Source organism: Astyanax mexicanus, chromosome 16, assembly GCF_023375975.1.
Source record: "Astyanax mexicanus isolate ESR-SI-001 chromosome 16, AstMex3_surface, whole genome shotgun sequence".
In the NCBI taxonomy this organism is placed as follows: domain Eukaryota; kingdom Metazoa; phylum Chordata; class Actinopteri; order Characiformes; family Acestrorhamphidae; genus Astyanax; species Astyanax mexicanus.
Window position 1 is genome coordinate 38,280,175 of NC_064423.1, and position 16,625 is coordinate 38,296,799.

The following is a 16,625-nucleotide window of genomic DNA, read 5'->3' on the forward strand; positions in this document are numbered from 1 at the left end:
GAGAGGGTGCGCATTTCTAGCGGAGAAAAATGGGCCAAAGAGTCAAAAGGGAAGAGGGTGCGCATTTCTAGCGCAGAAAAACGGGCCAAAGAGTCTAAAAGCAGAGAGGGTGCGCATTTCTAGCACAGAAAAACGGGCCAAAGAGTCTAAAAGCGGAGAGGGTGCGCATTTCTAGTGCAGAAAATGGGACCAAAGAGTCTAAAAACGGAGAGGGTGCGCATTTCTAGCGGAGAAAAATGGGCCAAAGAGTCAAAAAGCGGAGAGAGTGCGCATTTCTAGCGCAGAAAAACGGGGCAAAGAGTCTAAAAGCGGAGAGGGTGCGCATTTCTAGCATAGAAAAACGGGCCAAAGAGTCTAAAAGCGGAGAGGGTGCGCATTTCTAGCGGAGAAAAATGGGCCAAAGAGTCAAAAAGCGGAGAGGGTGCGCATTTCTAGCGCAGAAAAACGGGCCAAAGACTCTAAAAGCAGAGAGGGTGCGCATTTCTAGCGCAGAAAAACGGAGCAAAGAGTCTAAAAGTTGCCGTAATTAAGGAGTTTAATATTAAGAGACATCATGAAATTAAACATCAATTTGAAAAATCTTAGTTTACACAACACTGTCAAAGATAAAGATAGTAAGACAAGTAAAATGGTGTGTAAATGAAATAATCAGGAAAAAAGTATTATGTAAAGTTTAAAGTGGTATATTTCATTATTTGTTTTATTACAGAGTCTGTGGTCCGTGACTTCAAATATATTTCTCCTTCTGGCCCCCAACAAAAAAGTTTGGACACCCCTGCTGTATGGCATCATTGTCTGAAACTCTGCATCAGCCATGCAAAGCAGGGTCAAATGTGCTTTATACTCAGCATCCGGGGCGTTGGCTCAAGCGAACTGTACCATTTGCCATATTATACTCAGCAACTGGGGTGTTGGTAAATGCACCACTCAGTTCAGATATCAAATTCAAACTGGGGCTTAGCAAATTCAACTAGCCCAGGTGATTTTTGCTATCTGGGTGATCATCCAACATCCTCATCTCACTAGCCAACACTATTGTAGACATTTAACACAAGCAAATCCTCACACAATGCTCTCAAATGTACTACAAAGTCTCCTTTGGGCAGTAGAGGCAGGTACTCGAATAGGCAGGCAACCTAATGCTTTTGCCAATATAGAGTATACTGTGTACAGTGTGTACAGTATACTGTATACAGCTGAGTGCCTACACACTTAGTATAAGAGGTCCTTAAAAAAGACAGTGTACATATTATATATACTGAATACTGGCTGTTATATATTTCCCCCAGGCCATTTAAATGGTCATCCCCCGCATTGTGAGCATGTGTGCAATAGCAAACTCATTTACAATCAGTATTTAATTATTCTCAGCAATTAATTTCTGATTCAAAAATCCTTGCAATCAAGCTGAGATGTTTAGAATAAAGCAAAAAAAAGTTTCCTGTATACAATATACTAGTATTTTAAATAACACCACTAATATAAATATATTATTAAAATTGCATCTTAAGAAGAACAAGTGCGAACATGCTGTAAAATGCTGTAAAATGCTGTAGTGACTATTCCTTCCGGTGGACAGTCTTTTCCGGTTGAGAGTACGCTGTGTGAGGACTATAGAAGTGTAGCTTCATTCATTTGATTATTCATAATCACAGTTAATCACAGAATATTACCGTGATTAATTGGATTACATTTTTAATTGATTGAAACCACTAGTTATTATATTAAATTTACAAGGTTTAGCTCTACTGCAAAACGTACGGCATGAAACCACCAAACACGTCTCGGCTTTTTGATTGACTACATTCATGCTAAGTGGAAAACTGGAAAGGTGACACAGCAGGACGTGGCATTCGTTCAGCAGCAGGGCAGCTCCGGGAGCATTAACGCCAGCCACTCTACTGCAGACTACTCTAAACAGCTGTGCTGAGCTGTAAACAGTGGCAGCCCAGTCTGTAGTGATGCAGTCAGCTCCTCACCGAGTCTCGGGAGAGTCGGTCCAGTCGGTGCTGAGTCTGACCCAAACGTGACGGGCAGTGTTGATTTTAGGAGCGTGATCCCGGCTGGAAAACATGAACTCATGAGACGAGGCTGCCAGGGTGGCGCTGTGTGGCCTCCTTTACTCTGGACATAATTACACAGTCTCAGCTGCATGCCCAACCTTGCCAGGACACTACTGCGGGCAGCGTGGGCACAACAGTACATGCTTATTAACACTAGTAATTTAGTCATTTAAGCTTCTAATAAGGCAAACCTTGTAAAACGCTCAGGCTACCCTAGGCTGCACATCCTTGGGGCCATGCAATGATTAGGTCCCACTGATTGGTCACATTTTTTAAATTAATTCATTTCAAACAACCACCCTGCCTCATCTAGATTTGTGCTTAATGATGGGAATGATGAGTTTGTCTGTTCATCGCGCTGTTTATCATGTGCCTGGTTAGCAATAATGCTAATCCAGTAAGCTACCTATGGACCTACGTCACTGTGCTGAAGACTCTCAGACACTAGCATGCACACACTCACTCACACACTCACTCACTCACTCACATAAACAAATAATGTAAAGTAATTAGAATGTTAGTAATTAAAATGTTCACCACCCTCTGCACAGCACCATCACCAGGAAGAGGAGCTCATTCAGCGGCAGACTGCTGTCCCAGTCCTGCTCCACAGACAGACTCCGAAAGTCTTTTGTCCCTCAGGCCATAAGACTGTTCAACTCCTCTCAGCACAGCAAACTGAAGACTCTGTGACACTTTTTCACTCTGGTAACTCCAGCCACACCATGGACACACCCTCAGCTATGGACACACTCTCAGTCTTGCTGATGCCTATAACACTATTTTTATAGTTCTACCCTATTTTGCACTAGTAGTTCATTCACTAGTTCATTCATCTACTGTTTACGTATCTTTTGCACTGTTTACGTATCTTTTGCACTGCTTAATTTAATTTAAATTATTATATAACTGTGAATTTGCACTTTCTGTATGGCTGACATCAGTTATCCTCACATTATGCACATCAACTGGTGTTCACTGTATATTGTTCAACTGCACTACCTCCATTCTACATTACACACACACTAAAGACTGCATTTTTACATTTTACATTGTACATTCTATTTTCTATGTGATTGTATTTATATATATCTTTATCTTTATATTTTATATATTTTATTTTGTAACTTTGTGTATTCAATTTGTAACTTTGTGTATTATACCTGCTGCTGGATGTCTAGAATTTCCCCTCAGGGATCAATAAAGTATCTATCTATCCATCCATCCATCCATCCATCCATCCATCCATCTAATTAACATCATTATTATAAAAATAGCATTATTTTTTTGAGTGTGTTTAGGAGGGTGGGCCCATTCAAAGTCTAGCCTAGAGGTGCCCTGGTCACCACTGCTGTTGCCAGATGTAAAGGCAAATGCACACATACTGTATGCACAGCTTTCTGAAGCAATATACTAATTATTGTTGCAGTCCAATGAAAACCAAAACATCTCCTAAACAGCAACTTTAAAAAAAATTGAAAACATTTAACAAAAGTCAATTTAAAAAGAGTTTATGTTGTAACTAATGTAGCAAACTAAAAATCGACAAAAATGGAGATACTTGTTTTTCACTGGACAGCGACGATATGAACCTATTATTAGTCTGCAGGTGTATAAAGTTCCCCAGCATTAAACAAGATCTAAGCAGCACCTGCTTACAACAGGGGATGACCATTTAAATGGCCATCCAGTATTCAGTAATGTGTACACTGTCCCTTTAAGAGCCTCGTAAGTATATGCTACGTGCACCAGCACTACGCTGAGAGCGTATAGAACCAGAGTGTGTTGTGCTGTATCACGGAGACTGTTGGACCTAGCTTTTTTCTTTTATTTATTTCATTTCTGTCCTATCTGCTCCATATTTCTCTATATGAGCTGGAAGTCTGAACTGAGCCTGTTGGGCGGTGGCAGGGTAGATTACTGCAGAAGTTGGGGTCAAATTTGAGTGGCATAAATAACTTGTGTTAAAAAAAATAATAACGTGTTACTGATTACAAAAATAATATAGTGAGTTAACACTAAAAAAACAGAGAAAGCCCTAAAAAAGCAAACTAAACACCTAAACTAAAATTATTAAATTTCTTGTTAAAAGTTTAACTACAGTCTAATTTCATAATCTGTGCTGGCAAAAATTACAAATTGTAGTTTCCCTAGTTGACTCTAGTTGGCCAAGCCAACTACTTTGCACATGCTCAGTCTCACTCACCATCAGTGTGTAGTCATTCTCCACAGGCCTCTTTGCATTATATAATAATTAACTGCCTGGCCCCAGTGTTGGAGGCTGTAAGAGCAAGTTTCACTTTTTGTGCTGAGTGTGACTATATAACAGGCCAAAAAGTTAAGTTTAAGTTTAAAACTCAAAAATCCCTGGTTGAAAATGCATGTGATGAATTCTCATAGGACACCATTAGGAACCTCTACAACTCTCTATATGCTGAGACATCTGGCATGTTGTTAAACATTACACAAGCATTACCCACTACTTCTACAGCACACCTACCATGTACTCCATATTGGATGCGGTGGGGTAGACGCCTTCTCTCAGTTTGTTGTGGAGTGCGAGGATCTCCTCCCGGTCTGACCACTGGATGGCCCTGCGGACGCGGGAGGCAGAGGCCGTGCTGTTGTTGGGCTCCAGCTCACTCTCATAGCGGCTCAGAAGCTTCCTCAGCTCTGGAGAGTCGGGCAGGAAGAGGGAGGCGGCCAGCTGGGTGGACAGCAGCAGCAGTAGGGTCAGGAGGGGCAGTCTAGACATGGCAGCCGGTAGACGAGGGGCTGGACGAGAGACTGGAGGTGGTCCTTCACTGGTAGTAGCACTGCAGTAGAAGGTAATTGAGTCTGAGGGGAGAGTATAATAGATCTTATGAGGTCAAGGACATTTATACAGTATATACACTTAATAGGAAGTATTATTATAAAAAACACCAACACTATTTGGAAAAAATGTATTAGGAGACCTACACTTACATTGCATACATTCCTAACGTGCTTTTTAATTCCCTATCTACTACACGTGCATCTCAAACAATTTGAATATCATTAAAAAGTTAATTTATTCCAGTAATTCAGTTTAAAATTGGAAACTCATTTATATAGCCAATGAAAACCCAAAAATCAGTGTCTCATAAAATAAAAAAATATTATATAAGACCAGTTAGTACTTTTGGCAGTACTGTGGGCAGCGTGCCAAGTCCTGCTGGAAAATGAAATCTGCATCTCCATAAAAGTTGTTATCAGCAGAGGGAAGCTGTAAGATATGAAGTGCTGTAAGATTTTGTGGGGAAAACAAAACTGCACAGACTTTAGACTTGATAATAAAACACAGTGGATCAACACCAGCAGATGACATGTCTCTCCAAACTATCACTGATTGGTGGAAACTTCACACTCCAGACTCTGCTCCCTTGATTTTAAAATTAAATGCAAAATTTGCCACCTGCTGGTGTTGGTCCACTGTGTTATATCAAGTCCAAAGTCATTGCAGTGTCTGATATTTTGTCGTAATTCAAGATTTCTGTTTGATTGGACTAAATCAAACATCTGAGTTCATGAATTCATTAATTAAAATGTGTCCCAATACTTTTATCCATATACAGTATAGTGTGTAATCCTAATATTACATAACAATACAACAGTTATGAGCAGGAATGTTGCATCTATTTGTGTCAACTCATTCATTCCCTTCATTCCCTGGCTCTCTTTGAACACACAGACACTCTGTTCATTATTAATGCCCCCGCATGCCATCCATCAATCTGCAGGGCATTACGCGGGCAGGCCGTGATGACATGCGCCTTTCACAACAAAGGATTTCCCCTCTGCTGTAACACCCACTGCTGAGGCTATAAAACCCACAGCATTAGCCCACATCAAAGCAGCGGGCACCTCCGAGTGCCAGCCGGACCGCTGCCCATCACACTGCTGGCACTAAATCACATCTGATTTCTGCCAGCTTACTCAAGCCCCTTTCATCTCACTGATAATACTGTGCTTATTGTGGCAGAACCCCTTATAACAATAAACCATTGTGATTGTTTTTTGGTGAATATTGATTACGCAACCGGCTGCTAAAACAAGCTGCCTTGATTATAGTGTGTGCCCTCGCTGATGGAGTGGCAGAAACAGTGGCTACCCCCTGTGGGTGTTGACTCGGACAGTACAGAGCAGGATTAGCCAGCAGACTTCGTCTGAAGGAGGGATCTGTACCAGGGAAGGAGGTGCAAGTACTTTCAAAGACGTTTTTAGATTTAGATTTTTGTACCTCTATCACAGTTAAGCATGAACTAGCATGTAACACTAACGTGTGGTCTGCTCAAGCCCCTTTTATCTCACTGATAATACTGTGCTTATTGGTGCAGAACCCCTCATAACAATAAGCCATTGTTTTTTTTATTGTTTTTGGTGAATATTTCTTACGCAACAGGCTTTTAAAACAAGCTGCCTTGATTATAGTGTGTGCCGCCACTGATGGAGCGGCAGAAACAGGGGCTACCCCCTGTGGGTACTGATTCATCTCATTAATTTCCTGTTGTAACTGTGAACTGCTGGGTGAAGGTTAGAGCGGCAAGATCTGACAGTGGGCCGGCTCACAGGCTGGCACCTCATTAGCAGGGCTGAGACGATCCCGGAAGGGATGTGTGAGAAAGAAATGTGTCCGAATTAAAAGAAAAACTATTATCATGTTGGCAAAATCCCTATTTAATGCCAGGAGTGAGCTAGTACAGGGATATACTGTAAAGCCCCATAGTGTTGAGATAGATACTAGATTTTGGTGCATCCGGACAATAGAGACAGCTACTCCAACACACTAGACAGCTGCTCCACCCACTAGATCAGATTAAGAAACACCTTTTCAGTCATTTTGGTTGAGAACCTCAGACAGCACACAGCAGGATTAGCCAACAGACTTCTTCTGAAGGAGGGATCTGTACCAGGAAAGTAGATGCAAGTAATTTCAAATAACTTTAATACAGTTTTGTAGATCCATCTCAAGGAAGCATGAACTAGCTTGCAACACTAACACACAGTGTTGTGGCCTGCCTGTCCCCTGATTGGGTGTGCCACACCTGAGGGGGGTGGGGCTACAGACCTAATCAATGTATTCACCTGTGTAGGTGTGCTGTGGGGTCCTTTTCCTTTGTTATGTTCAGTGTCTGGGCCTGCTTGCTTTACTTCTGTTTGGCATTATGCTTTAGTTGTTTTTTTGTTGATCCTTAGATTTTCTTTGGCCATCTTTTTGTTAAATAAAATCAAATGTCTGGGCATGTTCTTTTTTTCTAATTGTTTCATTAAATATATATATTTTGCTATTTAAACACTGTGGCCTCCATTTATTTGTCACAGTTTAGAGCCAGTCATGACAGTGTATAGTGTATATTGCGTGGCCAACAACAGCTTATTTACATAAAAGTGACAGAGCCCTTAAACGGCTCAATCTGAAAGGAACTGAAGCTGGTAAGAATAGAGCTGGTAAGATATTTATCTTTATGTGAGAGTGATTTTGAGTAAAGAACATTATATATATATTTTTTTTTTTGTAAAAAGAGGTTTAATAACCTTGATGTTAGAAAAAAAACATTGAATGAGCAGATGAGCAATACTTTTTTCCATATAGTGGCTGTCTGTATGTGTGTACAAAAAACACAGAAAGAGAGAAAGAGACAGACAGACAGACAGACAGAGAGAGAGAGAGAGAGGGATGAAGGAATGTTTTTTACGGGGGAATTTGGAGCAAAAGTGTCACTCTCCTGATGGGCACTGCCAGCTCCTGGAGCTCCTGCCAGTGTGCCAGCGACACCCACTGCCTGCTGGCACTGAGAAGCCAAACAGTAACTTCTCCTAAATCAGCATGCACACCAGCGCTCTCTCTCTCTCTCTCTCTCTCTCTCTTTTCCCTCTGTCCACAGGCTTTAGGTCTGGCACCCGGTGCCAACACACAGGCACAGCTCCAGCAACAGTCCTCTGTGAACCCAGCCACCACACCCCTTCCCCTCACCATCCATCCATTCCTCTATCCCTCTCTCTCTCTTTCTCTCTCTCTCTCAGTTTTTCAAACACAAGCCAGGTAATCTGTCCACACACTCACTCACAGAGCCTCCCTATTGAACAGATACACTCCCAGGAAGGGTTCTATTAGAAGCAGCACTATATAACAACCAACAAAAATCTTGTAGATCCCTAAAACAACTGGGAATCGAATGCCACAGCGTGAAAATACTGTAACAGAATAAATATTTATCCTAAATGTATAGAATTACAACATGAAATAATGGTTTGTTTGCATATTAAACATATTATACTTATTTTTACAAGTTCATGAAGTTCTTTGCACAAAATCACTCACAACGAGATCTCACCAGGTCTATTCTCACCAGTTTCAGTCGCCTTTCAGAATGAGCCGTTTAAGGGCTCTGACACTTTTATGCAAATAAGCTGTTTCTAGTCATGGCTAGCCAACAGGCTAGTTCATGCTCATGAACTCATTATTTGAAAATATCTGCTGACTTGCCACAGACAGTGGGTACAGATCCCTCCCTCAGAAGAAGTCTGCTGGCTATTCCTGCTGTGAACTGTCTGAAGTTCTTAACTTGCAGAATGAAATAGTGTTTCTTCAACTCTTCAAATCTAGTCGGTGGAGCTCAGGTGAGGGTTGTTGCCTGACTTTTAGCTGATTCACAGTGTTTATAGTCAAGAAACCCAAGAAACGCATGCAAAAAGTAGGTTTTTCATAATATGTCCCCATAAAGGTGAATTTTTAGAGTATATATAACCTCCAAATAATATAAAAGTACCTAGTTAGGATGTATATGTCCTCGTAAACCCATTGGAACCACCATTGGACTTTTTTCCCACTGGTTTAACTAAGAACAACTGAATTTGCAATGTTTTGCATGTAATTATCAATTAGTAATGCTTACAATGTAATCAAAGTCACAGAGCTTAAGAAGTTAAAGCTCACAGAACCTCCACATAATACAAATGTGCCTATTCAAAAAACAGAGAAAGTTTCAAGAACATTTAGCAACATTTTGAAAAAATTCTTGGAGGGTTGGCCTGTAATGTTACAGAAATAATGTTTCAGGAATGTTCTGAAAACATGGTTTGCATCAAAACATTGTTAGATTGTTCTTCCATAATAAAAATTAACATTATAAAATAGTAATATACAGTAAAAACCAATAAGGTCACTAAACTCAAAACATTTGTTTTTTTTTATAAGATTTAAACGTATATAATTTATTTTAAAAAATAATCGTCGATTTTATTTAGTCCTCTCTTTTTTTAAATTCTAATAGAAAAAAAAGAGATGAAGAAAGAAAATGCTACAGAGTGAACAGTATTGAAAGAACAAACCAATACAGAGTTACTGTAGCAGCTCAAAAATAATGCTTGTTCTTAAAGCCTACAACACAGAGGCCAAGCAGTATTCATCATAATATATGATCTATACTGTACTGTGCAGAACCTTCACATAATGTAAAAAAAAAAAGTTCCGGTAACACTTTCTATGAATGTCATCTTTATTAGACTCAATAACCACATTCATAATATATTATAATGCATTCATAAGGCATTATAAACATGGCTATAAATATTTATAAAAATGCATAGCCCACTATAGCCATGTCTTTTAAGCATTATAACTTGTGATCATAATACAAGCTATGCTTATGATATACAGGTTAAAATAGTTCATATCCATCTTTAATAATCTAGTCCCACAATGAAAGTCTGTCACTTTATTAGAGCGCACAAAGACCTGTTATAATACATTATAATTGACTATAATTAATATTATATTCAAGACAAGTATAATTCATGAGTGGTTAAGAATATATTTATAGGATTATTGAGGTTGTGTTTATAGGTTGGAAGCTTTTTTAGTCATGATACAGATGGTCTACAAGCTGGGACCAGTTTCTTGGTATTGATGTATAACATGTTATAAACACAGCTATCAATGCATTATAATCACAGTACATGATGCATAATAAACATGGCTATGATGAATTATAGAGTTTTATAAATATGTATAGCCATGTTTATAATGCCTTATGAATGCATTATAATGTGTTATAAATATGTTTATAGAGTCTTATAGAGATGACATTCATATAAAGTGTTACCAAAGTTCCTTTTTAGAGCTTACAGATTCTCCACACTCAGCAAAATGTATTTTTCACATGTTTGAGTCTTCATTTAATACAGAATGTCCTTAATAATGTTAAAATAATGTTATACAACTTCTTTTCTTTCTTGGAACTGTACATACAAGCCAAGAACCATGTAGTAGGAGCCCCTTCAGCGTGTTTCAGCATCAGCACTTCACACAGGAAGTTATAAGACTGTTATAAATGGGCTTAATGTGGTAATTGTTCCGGCCTGTGCTGTAGCAGCATGGCGCGAGTGCTGACATTTACATACCTGAGAGTTTCATTACATTCTGAACCACACACACAGCAACCACTCCTCTCTCATCCCTCCCTCCCCCTCTCTCTCTCTCTCTCTCTCTCTTTCTTTCTTTCTCTGACTCTCCCCAAAGAACACTTGGCAAAGAAAGCCACATTGACCATGATGACACCCATCTTCAGTCCACTCTACTGTGCAACAGCCATCACATCACAAGCTTCACTGTTTCTTCTGAAATCAAGGCTATTAAACTGATTTCATTCTGATTTTGCTGGAGTAACTGTCTCTACTGTCCATGGCTGGATCACAAATCCACCTCACCATGTTCCCAAATCCCAAACTCATCTAAAACAAGTCCAAAGATATGCAGAGGTTTCTTCATAACCTCTTAAACTTACATTTTCTTTAAATATTGTAATTAAATATATATATATATATATATATATATATATATATATATATATTTTTTTTTTTTTTAATATTGTAATATACAGCTCTGGACAAAATTAAGAGAGCACTTCAGTTTCTGAATCAGTTTCTCTGATTTTGCTATTTAGGTTTATGTTTGAGTAAAATGAACATTATTGTTTTATTCTATAAACTACAGACAAGATTTCTCCTAAATTCCAAATAAAAATATTGTCATTTAGAGCATTTATTTGCAGAAAATGAGAAATGGCTGAAATAACAAAAAAGATGCAGAGCTTTCAGACCTCAAATAATGCAAAGAAAACAAAAAGTTTATATTCATAAAGTTTTAAGAGTTCAGAAATCAATATTTGGTGGAATAACCCTGGTTTTTAGTCCCAGTTTTTGGATAACATTATGCCACTCCTGGCTTGGTTTGATGGTTTGTGATCATCCATCTTCCTCTTGAATATATTCCAGAGGTTTCCAATTTGGTAAAATCAAAGAAACTTATAATTTTTAAGTGATTTCTTTTTTTTTTTCAGATCTGTATGTCAGAAAAAAATCCCTTATAATTACACTATAACTGAAACCAACATTTTCTCTGTTAAATCTCTCTAGAGAAGAAGAGACTAAACAGCAGGCAAACAGCTACAGAATATAAAATAAAAAATATGAATCTTACCAAAGTGTGTTTTTGTCCTGCAGTAACTCCACAGGGTGCAGAGGGTCAGACAGGTCGGGCTCAGCGCTCTCTATCGGCTGGATTTAGAGCTGAGAGTTACAGCAGCTGCTACAGAACTGAACTGGTTCTGAGAGACTTCAGCTCCTTTTATACAGCAGGAGACCCCAGAGGAGGAGGAGGAGGAGGAGGAGAGAGAGAGAGAGAGAGAGAGAGAGAGGGGGGGGGAGAGGGGAGAGAGAGAGAAAGAGGGGGGAGAGAGAGGGAGGGAGAGAAAGAGAGAGAGAGTGAGGAAGAGAGGGGGGAGAGAGTAGGAGTGAGAGAGAAAGAGGGGTGGAGAAGAGATGGAGGGAGAGAAAGGGAGAGAGAGTGAGGTAGAGAGGGGGAGAGAGAGTGAGGGAGAGAGGGGGGAGAGAGAGAGAAAAAGAGAGAGAGAGAGAGAGAGGGAGAGGGGGGAGAGAGTAGGAGGGAGAGGGATAAAAAAAAGAGATAGAGGGAGAGTGAGAGAAACAGAGAAGAAGAGAGAGAGAGGGACCGAGAAGGAGAGAGCAACAGAAAGAAAGAGAGAGATAGGGAGAGATAGAGGGAGGGAGGGGAGAGACGAAGAGAGAGGTAGAGATAGAAAGAAACAGGGGTGAGAGGGGGCTTGAGGGAAAGAGAGAAAAGAGAGGAATAAGGAGAGAGGAAGAAAGAAAGAAAGGGATAGAGGGAGAGAGAGAGAAAGAGAGAGAGGCAGAGACAGAGAAAGAAAGAAAGAAAGAAAGAAAGAAAGAAGAGGGAGGGAGAGAGAAGGAAAAAAGATAGAAGGAGAGAGAAGGAAAGATGGGGAGAAAGACAGAGGGAGACGAAAAAAGAGAGAGAGATAGAGAAGGAGAGCGGAATGGAGGGAGGGAGAGAAAGAAAGAGAGGGATAGACGGAGAGAGAGAAAGAAAGAAAGAAAGAAAGAAAGGGAGGGATAAAGGGGGGAGAGAGAGAGAGAAAGAGAGATAGAGGGAGGGAGAGAAAGAGAGGGAGAGAGAAAAAGAGAGAGGGGGAAAGAGTGAGGGAGAGAAGAGATGAAGAGAGAGAGTGAAAGAGAGAGAGAGGGGGGAAAGAGCGAGGGAGAGAAGAGAGAAAGAGAGATAGAGGGACGGAGAGAAAGAGAGTGAGAGTGAAAGAGAGAGAGGGGGGAAGAGAGAGGGAGAGGAGAGAGAGAAAGAGAGATAGAGGGAGGGAGAGAAAAGGAGAGAGAGTGAAAGAGAGAGAGGGGGAAAGAGCGAGGGAGAGGAGAGAGATAGAGGGAGGAAGAGAAAGAGAGAGAGAGTGAAAGAGAGAGAGAGTGAAAGAGAGAGAGAGTGAAAGAGAGAGAGAGTGAAAGAGAGAGAGAGCTCTGACGAAACAGTCCAGACGAAGACGCAAAGAATGTAAATCATTAAATCATATCCGTCCACATTAGAGCCAGATTTTTTCTTTGGGTTTACGGCAGCAGCTGAGAGCTCCAGCTGAGATACCATCAGTTCTCTTTATGTCAATAAGACATTAACTGATGACGATTATAAAACGTCTATAGTTAAGTAATACTGTGATAAATAAGCAGGAAAACGTGACTTAGAAATACAGTAATTCCCACAATAATTCTGTTTCCTATTAGATTTTAATTATACTCTGTTTAGACTACAGCAGTACGTAAGTGTTGTAGATGATGACTAAAACAGTTCTATTAGAATAAATAAGCAGATCATTAATTATAGATTAATATCTGCTGTTTTCCCCATATAGTGATGAAGCCGGTCTACACTACACTTTCTACTTATTCGAACTATAAAAGAACACATAAGGAATCATGTAGTAACTTAAAAGGGAGCTGTTAACTGGCTGGTTAGTTTCTGAGGCTGGTAACTCTGTTGAACTTATCCTGTACAAAAGAGGAAACTCTTGCTCTTCCTTTACTGGGGTAGTCCTGATGAGTGCCAGTTTCATCATAACGTATTTGATGGTCTTTCCGACTGCACTTGAGGATACCTGTAACTCTACCTCTTCACTACTTTACTTTAACTGATGCTCTCAAACACTTTATTAAGAGACAAGAAATTCAAGTAATTAACTCTTGATGAGTTCAGCACAGCTGTTAACTGAAAGCCTGAATTCCAGGTGACTCTCCCTCATAAAACTGAGAAAATCCAGCAGAGGTGTGCAAAACTGTCTAATCTAAACAAGAGGTGCTACTTTGAAAATGTGAAAACACATTTTGGTTTGTTTAAAACTTTATTGTTCCCCAAACAGTTTCATGGGGTTTTTCTTAATAGTTTGGATGACTTAATAATGATTAATCCACAACTCAGAAAATGTTGAAATAATGGAAAAAACACTGTATTCAGTTCCAATTTAACAGAGTATTCCATCAGTAGAACAGTAGAGGAGTATTGAGATGTGGAGCAGTGGAGGAACTGAGTTATCTTGAATGATGGAGCTCCAATCAATATTTTGGGGGTTGGGAATGAGTTGGTTGGTTAGTGATCATCCAGCATTATGACCTTTACCTCCTGTCAGTGACGCATATTTCTAACACTGGTCAACCAGTTTGGGTGTAGCTTTGGTTTGTCTCCCTGTTAAACAAAGCTAAGTTCTGGAACCGTAATTTTCTACAAATGTCAATGGTTTTGTAATAAAAAACAAGATGTAAATTTATATTGCACGAATTAAACTGATTACACTTACTGGACAAACTGTGAATCCGTTTCAGTCCTCTGCAGTAGGTCCTTTCTTTAATCTACACCAGGGGTGTCCAAACTTTTTTTGTTGGGGGCCAGAAGGAGAAATATATTTGAAGTCACGGGCCACAGACTCTGTAATAAAACAAATAATGAAATATACCACTTTAAATAATACTTTTTTCCTGATTGTTTCATTTACACACCATTTTACTTGACTTAATATCTTTATCTTTGACAGTGTTGTGTAAACTAAGATTTTTCAAATTGATGTTTAATTTCATGATGTCTCTTAATATTAAACTCCTTAATTACGGCAACTTTTAGACTCTTTGGCCCGTTTTTCTGCGCTTGAAATGCACACCCTCTCTGCTTTTAGACTCTTTGGCCAGATTTTCTGCGCTACAAATGCGCACCCTCTCCGCTTTTAGACTCTTTGACCCGTTTTTCTGCACTAGAAATGCACACCCTCTCCGCTTTTAGACTCTTTGCCCCGTTTTTCTGCGCTAGAAATGCGCACCCTCTCCACTTTTAGACTCTTTGCCCCGTTTTACTGCGCAAAAAATGTGCACCCTCTCCGCTTTTAGACTCTTTTGCCGCGTTTTTCTGCGCTACAAATGCGCACTCTCTCTGACTATTTGGCCCGTTTCTGACACCTAGTGTTCAAACTTTGAATCTCACATTATAAAAACCTGCTTAACAGCGGGCCAACTTTCATTCTATTTCTAAAATAAGGAAACGGGCCCCAAATGGCCCATGGGCCGTAGTTTGGACACCCCTGCTCTACACTGTAAAAAACTCAATGAAGGCAGAGAAATCGGGTCTAACAAAGAGAAGTCGGGTATAAAAGACAAATTCAATAAGGGATCCTTTCAGGTCTGAGCCTCAGCATTAACAGTGGGAAAACCGAGGGTTTCTAAATGCTGGCACTAAACTGTTCATGCCTCTGCCACAGCGTGCCATGCTGCTCCTCATACATGGCTGAACTTGTTGCTGCACATCAGCTCAAACATGTTTCTCTCCGACCCAATTCTGTTGTGTAGGACTCCGGCAGAGGCTTCAGTTTGTTAACTCTTTAAAAGCCTGAATCATCGAACAGCCACTTTAAAACTGGAGTGTTTATTTTTTAAATAAAACAAAAATATTATTATTGGAAAGAAAAATTAACTACTTGCGCATCACAAAAAATTAGAATATCATTGCAAAGTTACTTTATTTCAATAATTTAGTTCAAAATGTGAAACTCATATTGTATATAGATGTATTACACACATAGTGATCTATTTTAAGCATATAATATTATAATTAATTTAAATTATTATATAAGACCAATTGGTACTTTTGGCAGTACTGTGGGCAGTGTGCCAAGTCCTGCTGGACAATAAAATCCTCTTCTTTATAAAAGTTGTCAGTAGCAGAGGGAAGCATGAAGTGCTGTAAGATTTTGTGGGAAAACAAAACTGCACTGACTTTAGACTTGATAATAAAACACAGTGGATCAACACCAGCAGATGACATGTCTCTCCAAACCATCACTGATCATCAGTAAATTTTACATTTCATTTAAAGGAAATCAAGGGATCAGAGTCTGGAGGAAGAGTGGAGAGACACACAGTCCAAACTGCTCGAGGTCTAGTGTGAAGTTTCCACCAATCAGTGATCAAGTTAAAACTAAATGGCTTTTCAGTTGCAGTTTTACTTGATTAATTATTCAGATTATTACTACAATGATGATCTAATGTATCTCTTTTGCGGCTCCACGGCAAGCTGTTTTCACACTAAATGTAGTATGTGCTGAGATGCAAATACTAAGAGAATATAGATATGTGTCAATATATATATATCAAGAATTTAATTATTAGTACAGTCCAAATAAAATAAAATAGTCTAAATTAGTCTAATCACACACACTAATATTTCTTTGAACTGCCTTTAGCTTTGATTGCGGCTTTACGCATTCACTGTGGCATTGTTTCAATAATCTTCTGCAACGTCACAAGATTTCATATTTCAATCCAGTGTTGCTGGATTCATTTTTCACCAAGATCTTTGCATTGATGATGGTAGAGTCTGACCACTGCGCAAAGCCTCTCTTCTCCATCCAGCACATCCCAAAGATTCTCAATGAGGTTAAGATCTGGACTCTGTGATGAACCCTCACACAATCCATGTGTGAAAATGATAAATGATGATCTCATGCTCCCTGAACCCTGAACTCTTTCACAATTCCAGCACCATGAATCCTGACATTGTAATCTTGAAATATAAAGAAAAAATCCATTGGTGGAATAACCTGGTCTATATTCAGTATATTCAGGTAGTCAGATGACCTCATTCTTTCAGCACTTTATACTGTTGCTGAACCTAAACCT

At 39.5% G+C, this 16,625-nt stretch overlaps 1 protein-coding gene across 1 annotated transcript in view; it reads right to left on the minus strand.

Moving 5' to 3' along the window:
- The window catches only part of crispld2 (cysteine-rich secretory protein LCCL domain containing 2), a 53,030-nt gene extending 41,317 nt beyond the window's left edge, over positions 1 to 11,713 (minus strand). Inside the window, exons 1-2 of the mRNA XM_049465421.1 lie at positions 11,566 to 11,713; positions 4,564 to 4,901 (exon numbers count right to left, since the gene is read on the minus strand). Coding sequence (XP_049321378.1) covers positions 4,564 to 4,818 — 255 coding nt within the window. The 5' untranslated portion in view covers positions 4,819 to 4,901; positions 11,566 to 11,713. The remainder of the gene's footprint in view (positions 1 to 4,563; positions 4,902 to 11,565) is intronic.
- Positions 11,714 to 16,625: the final 4,912 nt, after the last annotated feature.